General features: G+C 45.6%; 2 protein-coding genes across 3 annotated transcripts; both read left to right on the top strand.

Moving 5' to 3' along the window:
* On the top strand, window positions 1–10,067 carry lgi1b (leucine-rich, glioma inactivated 1b). 2 transcript variants are annotated; one of them, XM_018760823.2, is made up of 9 exons: window positions 1–1,606; window positions 1,706–1,950; window positions 2,263–2,334; window positions 4,496–4,567; window positions 4,675–4,746; window positions 7,355–7,426; window positions 7,696–7,865; window positions 7,980–8,144; window positions 8,465–10,067. In XM_018760823.2, the coding sequence occupies exons 2-9, from the start codon at window positions 1,748–1,750 to the stop codon at window positions 9,280–9,282; spliced, it is 1,644 nt and encodes a 547-aa protein (XP_018616339.1). In that variant the 5' UTR covers window positions 1–1,606; window positions 1,706–1,747; the 3' UTR covers window positions 9,283–10,067. The 2 variants fall into 2 exon arrangements, with proteins under 2 accessions (XP_018616339.1, XP_018616340.1); XM_018760824.2 differs by having other exon boundaries at window positions 1–1,611.
* A 652-nt stretch (window positions 10,068–10,719) lies between these two features.
* slc35g1 (solute carrier family 35 member G1) lies at window positions 10,720–16,019 on the top strand. The gene is made up of 3 exons (XM_018761010.2): window positions 10,720–11,292; window positions 13,280–13,460; window positions 14,545–16,019. Exons 1-3 carry the CDS (start codon window positions 10,812–10,814, stop codon window positions 15,284–15,286), a joined length of 1,404 nt encoding a protein of 467 aa, XP_018616526.2. The 5' UTR covers window positions 10,720–10,811; the 3' UTR covers window positions 15,287–16,019.

Raw genomic sequence — 16,019 nt, 5'->3', positions numbered from 1 at the left:
TGACAATAAGTTTCAGATAAGTCCTGTATGCTAAAATGTGTTAAAATAAACCTGGTATGTTTTGGTCCTAAACTAGACACCTGCTTTTTTTAATGTAGGTTCTGTTTTCTTGTTTCCATTATTTTCTTGAGGGCCTGTTGGAAATTTAACAAATTATCATAACTAATTAACAGTTAGGTTTTAAGACATCTTAAATCATTTCGCTCTCGGTTTTACAGGAAAGTCATGTTTGTTTTAAAGACGATATTATTCAGTGAAGACAAGTGAGCAATTATTCAGTCTGCATGTATGCCATAAATTTTCCAACCAAAAAAAACAAAACAAAAAAAAAACTTGCGCTGCATTGCACGGATTCTTTCCTTTCTTTCCAAAGCTGAACAACAGGTCACATTATTCAGTTAAGTACTGTAACTGAATTGGCATTCATTCAAAAGAAAAGAAAGGGCTGAAACTCTGAGAAAGAACTCCACTGTTATCCTCAATTTGATGGGTAACGGATTCTGCACTCAACATTACAAAGGCCACTAAAGACCATCTGCACTTTTGAGAAACAAACTAAAATGGGGAGATGGGGCCAGCTGCTTAGCAACCCTCTCTCAGTTTCTATATATATCTTTTAAGACAGACTTAAAGTTCACATTTACCAAAATATGTAAAATAATAACCCAGTCAAACATAAAGCAGAAGATGTGGCAGCTATAACAAATATGACATTTTCCAATAAATGTGACTTATTTTTAGTTTACCTATTGGAGAAACAGTAACAGCCCTTTTAAGGAAAGCAAGTCCTTAAATTTAAATTTATTCGTTTAACGGACACATTTTTCCAAAGTGGTGTACAACTTCAGTGATGACAAATTCTGCATTTGGTCCTTAATTTGAAACAGCCGGGCATTAATAGTCTCATACATTATGAGCGCAACTTGACTGTAATATTGCAAGTCGCCTGAACAAAGATGTCCCGTAATAATAATATGATGAGAGATCCTGCATTTGGTCCTTAATTTTAAACAGCCGGGCATTAATATTCTCATGCATTAAGCGCAACATGATTATACTCTAAGTGTAATATTCCTTTTGCAAGTCACCTGGACAAAGAGCAGGTATATATAGTATAGTATAATAACACTACAATCGTGGGTTTCATGATTAATAATGGTTGACTTAAGGGGGGGGGCCGTGCGTTTGAATAGGAGCCTCATCCCCTGGATTAATGGAAGCTTCTCTCTCCAGGGAATCGTGGGGATGCACGAGCCTCTATTGTGCGTGTTTTTCATGTCGATCCTAATAGGAAGGCAGGTATTATTACAGCGCGATTGACGAGCGAGTGGATGAGACGAAATGTACAGCGTGACTCGCGTCTCCCTGTCTAGGCTCAGCCCGTGACTCGGTTCCTGGGCTCATATTTGGCGACGCTCCCAGCGGAGCGCGCGCGCTCCGCTCTCTGTCTCGGGCTTTTTTAACCACTCTTCGCCGCGCGTCTCGCGCACCGCCGTCTGCGCGCCGCATTCGCAGCGCAGCGACTCGCAGCGCGGCCGGATTAGCGCCTTGGGCTGCAGGGGCTCCGTTCATCACAGACAGAAGAACAAAATCTGCACAGACAGAGGTGAGGTGAGCGAAAGCTGCGCGCTGGGGTGGCATTAAAAACAAACAACAGCAACAAAAAAAAAAAAAAACAGTAGTAGAGGCAGCGGTTCATGTGCAGGGACGTTCGAGCCGTGGGGTTCTACTGGAGCGCCTCGGAAGGATGGGGTCTGCCAGGGGAGGCTGCGCAAGATGCACCTTATGGTTATGGCTCTGGATCTGGATGGCATGTGCCCTGCTGGCGGTGGAGCCCAGGAGGTCCAGGCAACCCCGATGCCCCTTGTCGTGTACCTGCACCAAAGACAATGCCCTGTGCGAGAACGTGCGGTCGGTGCCCCGCAGCTTCCCTCCCGACGTCGTCTCCTTGTAAGTGCTCGGAGAAAACGCGCACACACACACCGCGATGGTGAATCATGTGTGCATGTCCGTGTGCTTGTGTGCGTGTGCGCGCGCGCTTCGCCTCCCGTCGCGTACCGAATTCTCGTGCTCCATCACCGCTCATCGGAGGTGCGGAGGTCTCCTCTCGCAGCCTCTGCGCTCCTTCCTCCCTCCCTCCTCCCCTGCGCGCGCCACTTGTCCCTTGTTCTCCGCGTCTCGCCACGTACGTGCGGCTTTTATTCGCACGACGGCGCGGCTCCTTCATGAGAAAACGGTACTTTTTTCTTCTTTCTCCCAAAGATCGTTTGTGAAATCTGGATTCAGTGAGATCCCGGAGGGCAGCTTCGTCCACACGCCGGCCCTTCAGCTCCTGTGAGTCCCGTTATTATATATATTCATTCATTTCATTTTAAACTGCTCATTTCCAGCACAGCCCTCTCCGGCTCATCATGTTGTGCAACCTGGCCGTTTTTGGGACCCCTGATGGCCATGTTTCAGTGGACAAAGGTTTTTTGTTTGTTTGTTTTTTGCTGGCGGGGGAGCTCAGTGGGAACCTTGCAGTGTTTAGTACCATCATTACCATACTGGTGATAAATGGGCTTTGAAAGGGTGTCCGAGGCTGAAGGTGCAGCACGCATGCAAGTGAATTGTGATGTTAATACATGACTGCCAGTCACCAGAAGAGGAGCACATCCAAAGTGCCCAACCTTGGGCCATCTCCAACCAAACCAAACCAAACAATACCTTTAGTGTGTGTCTTAATGACATGGAAGAATTATTTTTTGTACAACTTTTCACTGAAATTTATGGAGCAAAGCTCACTTTCCCTTATCCTGCTGCGAATGCAGGAGAAATGAAATGAGTTTTTAATGATGATGGAGCCACTGGTACAAACATGACCAAGTGGCATTTCTTTGGCATCATCTTTGATGGCACTAATCCTAACAAATGTTGAAATTGATCATTTGCTGATCGCTGGTTGACACTGAGGTTCACGCATCAATCGAGGCATCTTACACAGACACACTATAACTGATATTTGTCTCAAAAGGACTAAAGTGTGTGAACGTCAGTTATAGATTAGGACGTTCAGTTTTTCGAGCATCCAACCTACTCTAGACACCTAAAACAGTATCTACACAAATCCATCGTGACTTGGGCAATTGTGCATGGTATTCTAAAACTTGTATTTTACACAGCTGAGACTTATAATATTAATAGTAACTGAAGAGAAGGAAAAAAAAACAGGAGAGTTGAGCAGTTACGAAATTTAATTTTCATCCAAATACTGAATAGGTTAATTAACAAAACAATGGTTCATATGAACTCAGTTTTGCTTGGCAATATTCTTGACAGATCCCGTCTGTGGAGTTAGTGAGTACTGTTGGATTGAAACAGAAATTATCTATTTATATTGCTTTGTATGGACTTGTCTGCTTCCTTTTGTATGAAGTCATTTCAGACTTGGTACTCAGCTATTTTCATGTCATAGGTCACTATTCATAATTAGCCCTTATTTATGTTTTATTTTGAATCGTGGGACTGTTTTTTTTGGCTGCTGTAAATCCTGGCTTGTCTATTTTTGTGAAGTCTGAAGCCCTGCTGCTTATGTAAGCCTGTAACAATTAAACCAATACTGGTAACTGAAGTCCAAAGTCTTTATATTTCTTTAGTAATCAATAATGTATTTTAAGAATATCTCAACAAATATGTTTTAACAGTGGTCGTGATGCAGCATTATACTCTTGGGTTTATTTTAATTTCTTCATCTCTTCAAGGTGACCTTTGATTACGTGTAGAACTGCATGTATGTCTCATCTTTAGTATTAGAAATAGTTTTTGGACTTCTTATCTAGAGTTTTTATTGGAATAATAAAGAAATTTCATTATCTTTCTTGTTCAAGAGCCACAACATATAGCGAGAAACACTGCATCTGGACTTAAATAATTACTAACACTGTTAGACTGGTGAATCAGCTTCATGTAAATTAGCAAAGTTGAAACCAATCAACAAAAAAAGCAATAAAACATATTCTGATAACTGAAACAACAGAGAGCATCATGTGAATTAATCTACATGTAGGCAACTTTTTCCTCCCATAATTTGTAACCTTAAGGTTGTCTGCTCAAGTCCCAATGCTTGTTATTGCTGTGGTACCCTTAAGCAAGGCAGTGACCCTGAGTTGTTCCGGTAAAATGCCCATCTCATATATATAAATAAATGAAATAGTGTCACTTTCGATAAAGGCATCAGCTAAGGAATAAATCAGTGGGATCTGTAGTGTAGTAAACGTCTAAAATGGGATTTAAATGAGTGATAATGACCACAGTGTTATTCAAGCTCTTATTCTATATACTAGTTGGTAAGTTTGCAGTTTTACTTTGTAACCAGGTAATCTTTAGGGAGTGCAAAGCTTACTTTCTTTTGCACATGATGGTTTTTTTATTGTTATGTAATTCGTAATATTAAAGTGCTGTTTTTAAATCATTTTCTATACAGAATGACCTCATTTTTGAAACGTTTTCTTCTTAGTTTGTTCACAGCCAATTCCTTTGATTCAATAAATGAGGACGCTTTCCTTGGCCTACCTCACCTGGAGTATCTGTGAGTTACTCAGTATTTTTTTTATTTTTTTTTTTGAACAAAGTGCCACTTTTAAGAATTTTTCATTAAAGGCAAAGGCTCACTGTGATAATTGTTTTCATTCACAGGTTTATTGAGAACAACAAGATCAAATCCATATCCCCATATGCTTTCAGAGGTTTGAAATCCCTAATACACTTGTGAGTATTTTTGTTTCTTTTTATATTTCTTTATATTTGTGTCTTTTTCCTGAGGCTAATCAGTTCCAAAGGCCTTAATGTCTCACAACACAGTGGAATATTACAGTGCACACATACACAGTGCTTTATCATTTTTAATCTTAAGAAAACTGATGCCACAGCTACTGAAAATAATTTTTTTTAAAAAATTTTAATTACTACTCAATAGGTAACTCTATGTATTTCCATCTCTTTCACTTAGACCTAAGTAGCACCCTAGTGAATTTAAACCGGACTGTGGGTAGGAAAGGTTTCTAACACAGTTTTATTTGTTGGAAGCCACATAATTGGAAAGTTGTATAAAAATTTGAAAACGTGCAACCTATTTTTGTGATTCCGCATGAAAGTGGGACCGCAAAAGTGGAAAAATGGAGTATGACAATTTACCACTGGAAAATGTGGTTGGCCTCAGCTTTCACACTAGCTGGGAGGGAGACACCATATCGAACTGTTTCTCTCAGTGTCAGATGAGAGAATGTCAGACCTATTATATAAGATTATAATTGTCACCATACTTGAGTCCTTTGTCCGTGTGTGAGTGGGTGGGTGGGTGTGTGTGTGCATGTGGGTGGGTGGGGGTGTGGATATGTGTGTGAGATGAATGTCAGAAGATTACTTTCAGCAGTCAGTAGTTACAACACACAGACAATCATCAGAATTTCCAAGGGTTTTGTTCCATTTTGCTTTTGCATGATGTCTTTGGCTCTTTTTGGAGGAAGATTATGTCACAAAACATTTCCTCACCGCCATTCTCTGAGCTTGAAGACGTTTTCTAGCCCACCACATACTACGGTATCAATCAAATTTAGCTGACACCTTTGTCCAAGGCAGTGTATAGTGATAGGTACCGTAATTGTCTGTCCATCAGCACAGCAGAGCCGTGTCACACATACACACACCAAGGGTAATTTAGGGTCATCGTTTCACTCAAAATATGTCTTTTGTCCGTGCAAGGAAACCCACACGAACACAGGGAAAACGTGCAAGAGCTGAATTTGCACCCACATCCACACTCAGAGTCCCGCAGTTTTGAGGTACCAGCCCTACCCGCTGTGCCACCGTGGTGCCCCTGGCGGGGATGGACAACCTGTGTTCCCGGTACCAATGTGAGGCACAGTTAGACCTGCTAATACTAGTGTGCATCAACATCCCCTTGTCAAAAACCAAAACACTTTACAGGAACATAGCAGCAGGAAGTGTCAGAAATCTTATGGGAACAGTGCACTGTCAGTGACTCCGGAGATTTTTTTTTTTTTTTTTGTGGTGACAAGGACTTGGAGTTTCCTCATCTGTATGCTAAGCACATACTTAGCAAACTCTGCAGTGTATTTTCTTGCCGGGTAAACAGTATTAATGTGGTACTCCCTGTTCTGTCAGCTCCCTTCCTTCATTTGAATAAAGAGTTGCACGTGTCACCCCCTGCCGCCAAGGCATGGTCATCACCACAGGACAGCGTAGATCTGCCTCCCAGCAGCGCTTGGGCACTTGTCCATCCTTTGCAGACTCCAGCTGGCATTTCGAGAGCCCTCAGATCTTCACAGAGCTGCAGAATCTTTATGCTCAAGGGCATAAGGCATTTCTGCAGGATCAGCCCTCCTTTTCCCCTTAAAAACATCGCTCTGCTTAACATTGCTGTTAGCTTTCACCTGGAAAATTGAACTGCTTCAGGCCATGAAGACTAAATAAAGTAGAATATTTTCCCAGCAAGCTTTTTATTCTTGATGATCCCATGCCGGATGGTTGCGGAGATGAAGCCCATCCATCACTATTATTAATATGTAATGAAAAATGTTGATCGACTCACTATTACCCATTGACTGTTGAAGGCGTGCTACACCAATTATGATCCTTTTCAGTTTTAAGATGACCAGTGCTGAAAGTTTGTCACCGCATGTGTAAGAAAAGGCTTTGTCTGACTGTACAAAGTACCAGGCATCCCAAATGCAGCTCCACAGATGGATGAGGAGACTGCAGGGATACCAGCTTCCCATATGCTGGAGTAACATGTGCTATTATATGTTTATTTTTCACGTATATAGTCTGCTAGCTTTCATTCTGGAAGCATTTACTTTTTCATTTCCATCAATGCACCAGCAGAGAAGCACTGGGAGAAAACATGTTTTCAGCTCCACTTTCTAAACATAAACAAGCTGTGGCTGAACGGGCAAAATTAAAAATAGACTCTTTGTAACTTTAAACTTGCCTGTGTTGAAGACACAGATCCGCTGATCCGAGAACACCAGAACTCTCCCGGAGACGCACGCGCCGAGACCCGTTCCTGGGACTTGCACTGTACAATAATCACTGTTTACCGGGTTGGGAAAACGTGGTCACGTAGTCTTTTTTCACTGCCGGAGATAGCGCTCATTGTTTCCCTTCTGTTGCTAAGCAATGATTCATCTCACTTTATTGTAGCAATGAGTCATTCTAAAATTAGTCAACCTTGAAGGCTTCATTCCAAGTATAATAAATATTCTCCGAATGTTTCAGTGGTATCACGTAATGGCAGGAAATTAAACGGACATTTTGCGTTGGCTGTGTACTCATGTGTCTTCCTATCTGTTACTAGGAGCCTGGCCTATAATAATCTGCAGACGTTACCCAGAGATGTTTTCAAGGGAATGGAAGCATTAACAAAAGTGTAGGTATTTTTCCTAACCAGCCCAACACTGCACCTTACTGGATGTGCGAGCACACAGACTTCAAATTAAGCGCTAACCTAGAATTTGTGAATTTTGCATAAATGAATGCGTCAGGAGTCAATTGTGCGCGTTAAATCCTGTCTACTTTCCGATTCCTTTTTGAAGTGTATGAACTGGTCCGCTGAACATTGCAGCTTGTCCTTATTCCGATAAGCTGCGGTTCCAGGCACCCTGATCCGCAACTATTATTTATTTATTTTCTCCCCAGGGATCTTCGAGGGAACATCTTCAGCTGTGATTGCAAACTCAAGTGGCTCGTGGAATGGATTTACCATACCAATGCCACTGTGGACCAGATATACTGTAGCAGCCCTCCGCTGTACCAGGGGAAAAAAATTAATGACCTCCTTCCCCAGTCATTTGACTGCATCACAGCAGGTGACCGATGCAACCGTTGCCGCTTTGAAATATTTCCACTTCAGTGTCAGCACTGTGCTTTAAGAGCTGGACAAGAGGTTAAACCTGACCTTTATGTTTTATCTCGTTTTTCAGAATTTGCGGCCTATCAGTCTCTTAAATTTGAGTCAATTTCTGTGGAATCTTTCACTTTTGGCAACGATCAGTATGTTGTGTTTGCACAACCCTTCACTGGAACCTGTAGTTTCCTGGAGTGGGATCATGTGGAAATGGTCTTCCGAAATTATGACAACATTGAAAGTGAGTACAGACCTCTAACTCTTTTGAGGGAATGCTGCTTTCAAGGTGCGGGATCCGCTGCGGTGTCGTTTGCCCCGGCATGGTGCTCTTTAAAGTAGGATTGTTTTTGAATACATAGAAGTTCTAAAAAAAAAAAAAAAAATCCCTGCAATTATTCAACCTTTTTCAAACCTGGGTAGGAAGCTGAAATTCATTTGAATGCATTAACTTGACAAAGTGTACCTAAATTCAACCTCGTAGTACGGTTACCACCCATGACTTCTTATTCGTATTGCATTCATTCCTTAATCACCCCCCCCCCCCCCCCCATTGTTTTACAGGCACCTCCACTATTGTGTGCAAGCCCTTGGTGATTAATAACCAGCTGTTCATTATAGTTGCACAGCTCTTCGGGGGCTCTCACATCTATAAGCGAGACATGTCAGCAAACAAATTCATTAAAATCCAAGATATCGATATCCTCAAAATAAGGAAGCCCAACGACGTGGAAACCTTCCGCATCGACGGCGAATCCTTCTTCGTCATTGCCGACAGCTCCAAAGCAGGCACAACAACCGTGTACAAGTGGAACGGAAACGGCTTCTACTCCCATCAGTCCCTGCACCCGTGGTACCGCGACACGGATGTCGAGTACCTGGAGATCGCCGGGAAGCCGCACCTCATTTTGTCCAGCAGTTCCCAGAGGCCTGTGATATACCAGTGGAGCAAGAGCCAGAAGTTGTTTGACCGACGCACGGACATCCCAGAGATGGAGGACGTCTACGCCGTCAAGCACTTCAAAGTGAAGGCAGAGCTCTTCATCTGCCTGACCCGGTTCATTGGGGACTCCAAAGTGATGAAGTGGGATGGCGCCATGTTCACTGAGGTCCAGACAATGCCATCACGGGGTTCCATGGTGTTCCAGCCTTTTTCTGTCGACAACTGGCACTACGCTATCCTGGGAAGCGACTACTCCCTCACCCAAGTCTACCGTTACGATCCGAAGAAAGGCCAGTTCATTCACGTACAGGAACTGAACATCCAGGCGCCCAGGGCCTTCTCTCTTGTGTCCATTGATAACCGTGAGTTCTTGCTTGCTTCTAGTTTTAAGGGCAAAACTCAGATCTATGAGCACTTGATGATTGATTTGAGTAACTAAAAGGCCAAGACAGAGAATGTGTGAGCGTGTGTTTTGAGGGGGAAAAGAACTGTGGTTGCGGCCGTCTTTGGGAGAGATGGACTTTCCATTGGACTACGTGCATGATGAACTCAACTAATAATTCTTCCAGATGAATGCCTTGCTAGAAATATCCATCTTATTATTTTTTGTTGTTACCCACCGTAGAGTAGCTTTTGATCATTTCTTTAAAAAAAAACTAACAGAAGCCATTGTTCGCTTATTCTTTGCAACTACAAGCTGTACACACCAGTGCAATCACATCGGTAAATGAACAAACTGTACTTTTTAATATATTTATTAACCCGTTTAGGAGAAAACAACCTGCCAAAATAAAATGTTTACATTTTTCTGTCTTTACGGTTGTAAGCAAAATAATTTATAAATTGAGCTTTTGTAGATAATAGGGACCATGCCAGTGATAAATATTTCATATGGAGTTTTAAAATCACATTTGTAATTGAAGAATTTAACACGTCGCAATGCAAGCCTAGATGTTGTTGTTAGTGTTGTGAATGTGTGGGAGGGGATCTTGCCGAGTTTTATTTTTATTATTGCTTGTTTGTATTAACTGTATAGTACTAATAAAGAAAATGTCAATAAAAGCAGTTTTATTTCCACTTTATTTTCCTTTTTATCAGGTCATCTTTATAGGAATTTCCTGGTGAAAGTTTCCTCCCTGGGACTAGACACTGAATTCACTTTTTGATGCTTATTATCATTATTATTTAAGTTTCTGAAGCTGACCCCCATCTAAGGCAATTTAGAGTGTAGGATAATGAACTTCACCCATTTATACAGCACGGTATTCTTACTGTGTCAATTCAGGATAAGTACTTTGATCAAGGCCACTACAGCAGGAGCAGGGTTTCGACCCCTGTACCTTTAGAGTGTAAGCTGCCAATCCTAAGTGCTATGCAGAAAACCACACGTTGTGGTATTCTTAATATGTTCATGCTAGATTTGAATTTATTTTTACTCAATAAAATGAGTAATAATATGAAAGCCAATGAATGACAATGAAAGTATATTTTACTTATTGCAGGAGCACCTGTCTGGGCCAGCACCCTGTGCTTCCGGGGTAGGCTCCACACCACGGTGACCCTGTACAAAGGATAAATGTGTGCGTGAGAGATTTGTAGCCTTCGGAGTTGAAGGTCACAGGTTTGAAGCCCACCTCTGACTGTAGTACCCTTGAGCCAAGGTACTTATCCTAAATTGTTCCAGTAAAAATTACCCACCTGTATCAATGGGTAAATAATTATGTGCTTGTAACAACTGTTACCTTAAAATTGTAAGTTGCTTTGGAGAAAAATGTCAGATAAATGAGTAAATGTAACCCTCCAGCTGTTGTACCCTTGAGAAAGGTACTTACCCCAAAGTGCTGCAGTAAGATTACCCAGCTGTACAAATGCCATGGATAAGTACTTGCAGGAGGGTAACGCTTTAAGTTACTGCGTGGTACTACAGCGGAGCACAGTACAGCACGGTACAGGAGTGTGTCACTGGCTATGTGGCCTCTGCCTGTCCTCCCCCTAGCGGCGCGGCGGGGCTCGCGCCAAAGCGTCAAGGTTACCAGTCAACGCCGGCGTCTCGCGGCGCTCCGGTGCGAGGGAAGCGGCGCGCGCGCGCCGTTCACACCTGTTAACACCTGGAACATGGAGGAGCTTGCGCGCGGGGCGGCAGACGGCGAGAGCGGCCGCGCGGACGGAGCCTCGACGGCGCCACCCGGCCGGGAGGAAGAGGTCCGAGTGGAGCTTCTCCACGTCGACGGAGAGGAGGACGACGAGGACGAGGACGAGGAGGAGGAGCAGCGGGAGCTCGGAGCCGAGAGACTCCATCTGAAGCGGCGGGATGCGGGAGCGGAGCGCGCGGGGGGGCCGCCCCGCAGGTGTCCGCGCGGCTCCCTCGTCGCGTGCTGGGGACGACAAAGTGAAAGTTGCGCGGCGGAAGAGAGGGGAAGGAGGAGCCCTCACGGTCACCCCAAAGCAGGTACTAGAGCGCGCGCCGCGGGCAAAACACGGTACCCGCGACGCCCGTCACTTTCTTACTACGTCCCAATACATTCATTTAAATCCATAGGAAAATATGGAGTAGCTACATATCGTGCAAACTACATGTCATGTGTATATAGAAACTTTCCGGGCGGCCCGTGGCCGTGCCCTCGAGCCGAAGCTCCGCTCCGCGTTACGTCACTCCGACAGCTTTATAATTGTAAGTCTAGTAAGGAATGACTTTTGAAGCGGTTATTAATAATAGTACTGGTCGCCTTCAGACCGCGCGTTTCGCAGCGAAAACGCTTCAGTTCGGGGACCGAGTGGCTGCCGGCGGGCCGGCTGGCGCGCGCTCTCGCTCTCGCCGGCCCGCCAAGTTCCCGGTCGCGAGAAAAGTGATGAAAGAGTGGTGACGGCGGCGCTCGTGTCGGGAGTCGCGGCTCGAGTTCGCGGGCATGACTCGACATTTTCCCAGCTGCCCCCCCCCCAACCCGTCTGTGAGCGCGGATCCACTCGGGACACTTTGGCCTCGTGTTCACACTTGTCATAAGCGAATAAGATGAAAACATTCGCTCGAGAATCTCCACCAACAGCCTTTACCCCCCACTTTTTTTTGTATCCTTCTAAGACCTTGCTTGATATATTACTGAAAAAAATGTTTAATTCCCTAGAAATTTGGGCTAGTGGTAACCAGGCCTTCACCTCATTTTTATTTATTTATTTAAATTGTGAACATTTTGTTCAGCATGTTACATTTATTAATTTCTCTGATGTTTTCATCAGCGCAAATTAGTTATTTACTCAACTGGGTAATTTCAGGAAGTACCTTGCTCAAGGGTACTACAGCTGGAGGTGGGATTCAAACCTGCGACCTTTGGGTCTGAAAGCAGCTGCTCCAACCTCTGCGCTCCCAGCCGCCCGTATTTCATCCTAAATTTGTATCGGCGGAAAGAAGCATTTGCTCTTGGTCATTTGTTGTGTTTCGGGATGTTTTGAAATTGCCCCAAAACTCTATCGGCGCAAATGGGTCTTTGCTCATGTTTTGGCTCACGCAGGCAAAGTGCTGGTGGAACTGGTGGAATTATGTTCTAGGCCCCATGGTGAACGAACTCAGTTCCTACTGAGAACTGGACACAAAGTGGCACTTTTCCAATGCTGTCCTCACCATGGTCTCAGTGGGTACGGTGTCTTAATGTCCCCTCACCAGCAGGAGGGGAATCGAACTCCCGCAGTGACACTTGGAGAAGTTCCAGGACACTAAGCATGTGCTGAAGGCCTGTAATTTATTAAATAGCTCCTCAGCTAGCAGTAAAACATATATTTATAGAATGATCTTTAAGGATGCCCCGCTGTTTTATTCCTGTACCTACAAAAATATCGATAACAACACCATAAGCAGGGGAATAAATGCTTGCTTAATTTACATTTATTTATTTATCAGACACTTTTCTCCAAAGTGACTTCCAGTGAACTCTATGTAGTGTTATCAGCCCACATACCTTATTCACCGCGGTGACTTACACTGCTAGATACCGTACTTACACTGGGTCACTTATCCATACATCAGTGGAACACTCTCTCTCTGTCACTCACACACTATGGGGGAACCTGAACAGCATGTCTTTGGAGTGTGGGAAGAAACCAGAGCACCCAGAGAACATGCAAACTCCACACAGAGTGAGCAGGAATCGAACCCACGTCCTCTCGCACCACCCAGGCGCTGTGAGACAGCAGCGCTACTTGCTGTGCCAATACGGTAAATACAGTAAAGAGCTCAAACCAAATAATTTCACCCCAAATATCACTGCCGAAGTGTACAAATCGAGATGTTTCGGTCTGGACAGTATCTGTGTAAAGTTTCGGTGTTCTCCAAGCAATTTCCATAAGCGCCCTCGGTGAGGTGAGGGCGAATTGCATCGTGGGCCGAGTGTGGGGCTGAGGTGCTGTTGCCAGCGTGTGCCCAGAGTCTCCTGTTGCTCTCCCAGACACAGAGAAGAAGCAGGCTTTCAGAGGCCTCGGACTGCTCTACGCTCTACTGGCGTCCGTCGTCTTCTCCATCGTGGCCTTTATTGTGAAGAAGGTCGATGGCCTTCATGCTGTGGAAATCAGCGCGATCCGGTGCTTCTTCCAGATTACCTTCACCCTACCTGCCTTGATTTATTACAGGTAAGATGTTCTATTCCTTTGCTTTCACTGTGTTTTTGCTCAGAATGAGTTGTAGCCAGGGGGGTGCGGTGGGTTGGACCGGGTCCTGCTCTCCGGTGGGTCTGGGGTTCGAGTCCCGCTTCGGGCGTCCCGTCCTGGGTGTGTCCCCTCCCCCTCCGGCCCCACGCCCTGCATTGCCGGGCTAGGCTCCGGCTCCCCGCGATCCCGTGTGGGTCAAGCGGTTTCAGATGATGTGTGCGTAACTTCCAGCCTTACTTTTTATAGAGCAGCATAATGATTTCTGCGCTGCTTTCGAGCTCCGGTTCGTACTGTGATTCCGTACCGCACTTAAGAGCACTGTACCGGTAAGTAGTACCCATAAATAGCGCCTGTAAGAGGGTTAAGTACCATGCTTATGGTTACTGCAGCAGGGCCTTTCCTGAGACTTGAACCGGGCTCGTGCGTATTACAGGGCCATGTCTTTAACCCTTTAACTGCTGCTGCACTGTAAATGTAAACTCCCGAGGCTGGTTTCAGCCGCCATAAGAGAAGAGAAACGCAGACAACACAATCGCTCGTTTTCAGCGGAAATTCCAAAGCCGTTTCTCCCAACCTTGATAAAAACGCATTTCGGATTACGTGTTTATGTTACGCTGCGTCCCTTCCGTATCTGAATGTTTGATGTCATCCTAAGAGGTAGTCGTCTCACAGTTCAAAGATGTGTGTTTCGGGTGAATTGGTGACCCTCGACCGCCCGTACAGCGTGTATGTGTGGGTCCGCAATGAACCGGTGTCCCAGCATGTGTGTTCCCTGCTTAGCCCGGCATCTTCTCGCTCTGCGGGGCGGACTCTGCGTCGCCGTGACCATCACGTGTGATAAGCGGGTATTGACAGCGGGTGAGTGTGATTACGTGTCGGGGAAACAGCGCGTGTGACTGCGCTGCTATGGACTGGCTTTCCGTCCAGGGCAAACTCTGCCTCACACCCAGTGCCAGCCGGATAGGCTCCGGACCACCGAGACCCCGCAGAGGACAAGCGGTTATTGATAACGAATGAAGGTCTTGCTGATTTTCATGTACGATGTTTGTTTTGTTTTCTCACCCAGGACTGGCTTCACTGGACCAAGAGGGCAACGGGTCTTTCTGTTTCTGAGAGGGTTTTTGGGGTCAAACGCCATGATCCTCTTGTTTTACGCCGTGCAGCAGATGCCGTTGGCTGATGCCACGGTCATCTTTTTCAGCAATCCCGTGTTCACCTCTGTGCTGGCTTGGATCTTCCTGAAGGAGAAGTGCACGCTGTGGGACTTCGCCTTCACCCTCCTCACGGTGACGGGCGTCGTCTTAATCGCCCGACCCCCGTTCCTCTTCGGGTCGGACGCCTCCTCGATCGAAGACTACACCGACCACATCAAAGGCACCGTTGCGGCGTTTCTGGGCGCCATCGCGGCCGCCTGCACTCTCGTGATTCTCAGGAAGATGGGCAAAAACGTTCACTACTACCTGTCGGTGTGGTACTATGCGGTCATCGGCTTCATCGAGTGCATCATTATCCTCTTCGTCATTGACAAGTGGACCGTTCCATTCTGCGGCTGGGACAGGTGGCTCCTCATGCTGATCGGTTTCCTGGGGATCGTCGGACAGACGTTCCTCACCAAAGCCGTGCAGATCGAGAAGGCGGGGCCCGTGGCCCTCATGAGGACTTTGGACGTAGTGCTCGCCTTCTTGCTCCAGTTCTTCTTCCTGGGCCGCGTGCCGACTTGGTGGAGCCTGGGCGGGACCCTGTGTGTGATTGGCAGCACCACGGGCATGGCCCTGAGAAAGTGGTACCGCAGTAAGAGGAAGGGCTGAGGGGGTGGCGACCGCAGCTGCAGCACCGCTCTAAACAAGAGATTACTGTAGTGAAACATTTTTTCACCGCACTGAACAAGAGATTACTGTGCTCCTTTGGTGCTGTTAATCAGTGTAAATACCTTTCAGGGTGGTAATTTGCAGTTCTTTCTTTGTTCATCTCCTACAGGTGCAGCAGTGTAATTTCACACTCTTACAATTCCGCAGAAGCAATATGTATTTCACGATATTACTCCCTTTGTAGAGTTGCACGCCTTTCTGAAGAGTTTCACTGCACTGTGGGTTTATTATATATTTTATTTAATTTTTTTTTTTTTTTTGCACTGCGAAATAGGGCATTGGAGAATCGACCGTTTAACCGAAGCTAAAACCTCGGCTCGCGGCCTGTTCTTCCATGATAGGGTCTGGACCGCCATGACCCTGCACGGGATAATGGTTATAAATAATGGACAGATGTTTGCATACCGAAAGCTGTTTCAATGAGATGAAAGGAAATTGCTCCATTGTCCAGGATGAGACACGCTGACTGGCGAAAGGCGTCTCGGGAGGCTCGATCTCAGGCTTCTGCCGTAGGCTGTCCAGGCGTCAACCTTTATACAGCCTTTCCTAAGCAATAACTGGAGATGTGCAAATGTAACAGAGAGCACACGGAATGTATCAGTGTGACCCTTTTATCCCACGTGTCTTGAGGGGGTGGGGGGGGGTGCGGTGGCGCAGTGGGTTGGACCTGGTC

The sequence above is a fragment of the Scleropages formosus genome, chromosome 24 (assembly GCF_900964775.1).
Source record: "Scleropages formosus chromosome 24, fSclFor1.1, whole genome shotgun sequence".
Classification (NCBI taxonomy): Eukaryota; Metazoa; Chordata; class Actinopteri; order Osteoglossiformes; family Osteoglossidae; genus Scleropages; species Scleropages formosus.
The sequence above is the reverse complement of the archived record's forward strand: the minus strand, read 5'-3'. Positions and strand labels throughout refer to the sequence as shown.

What these genes read in the sequence shown, in the direction of transcription:
- lgi1b (XM_018760823.2), top strand. Translation starts at nt 1,748, where the DNA reads ATGGGGTCTGCCAGGGGAGGCTGCGCAAGATGCACCTTATGGTTATGG. An exon ending in ATTTGACTGCATCACAGCAG is followed by an intron (nt 7,866 to 7,979) that starts GTGACCGATGCA and finishes CTCGTTTTTCAG; the next exon opens with AATTTGCGGCCTATCAGTCT. An exon ending in AAATTATGACAACATTGAAA is followed by an intron (nt 8,145 to 8,464) that starts GTGAGTACAGAC and finishes ATTGTTTTACAG; the next exon opens with GCACCTCCACTATTGTGTGC.
- slc35g1 (XM_018761010.2), top strand. Translation starts at nt 10,812, where the DNA reads ATGTGGCCTCTGCCTGTCCTCCCCCTAGCGGCGCGGCGGGGCTCGCGC. An exon ending in TCACGGTCACCCCAAAGCAG is followed by an intron (nt 11,293 to 13,279) that starts GTACTAGAGCGC and finishes TTGCTCTCCCAG; the next exon opens with ACACAGAGAAGAAGCAGGCT. An exon ending in CCTGCCTTGATTTATTACAG is followed by an intron (nt 13,461 to 14,544) that starts GTAAGATGTTCT and finishes TTTCTCACCCAG; the next exon opens with GACTGGCTTCACTGGACCAA.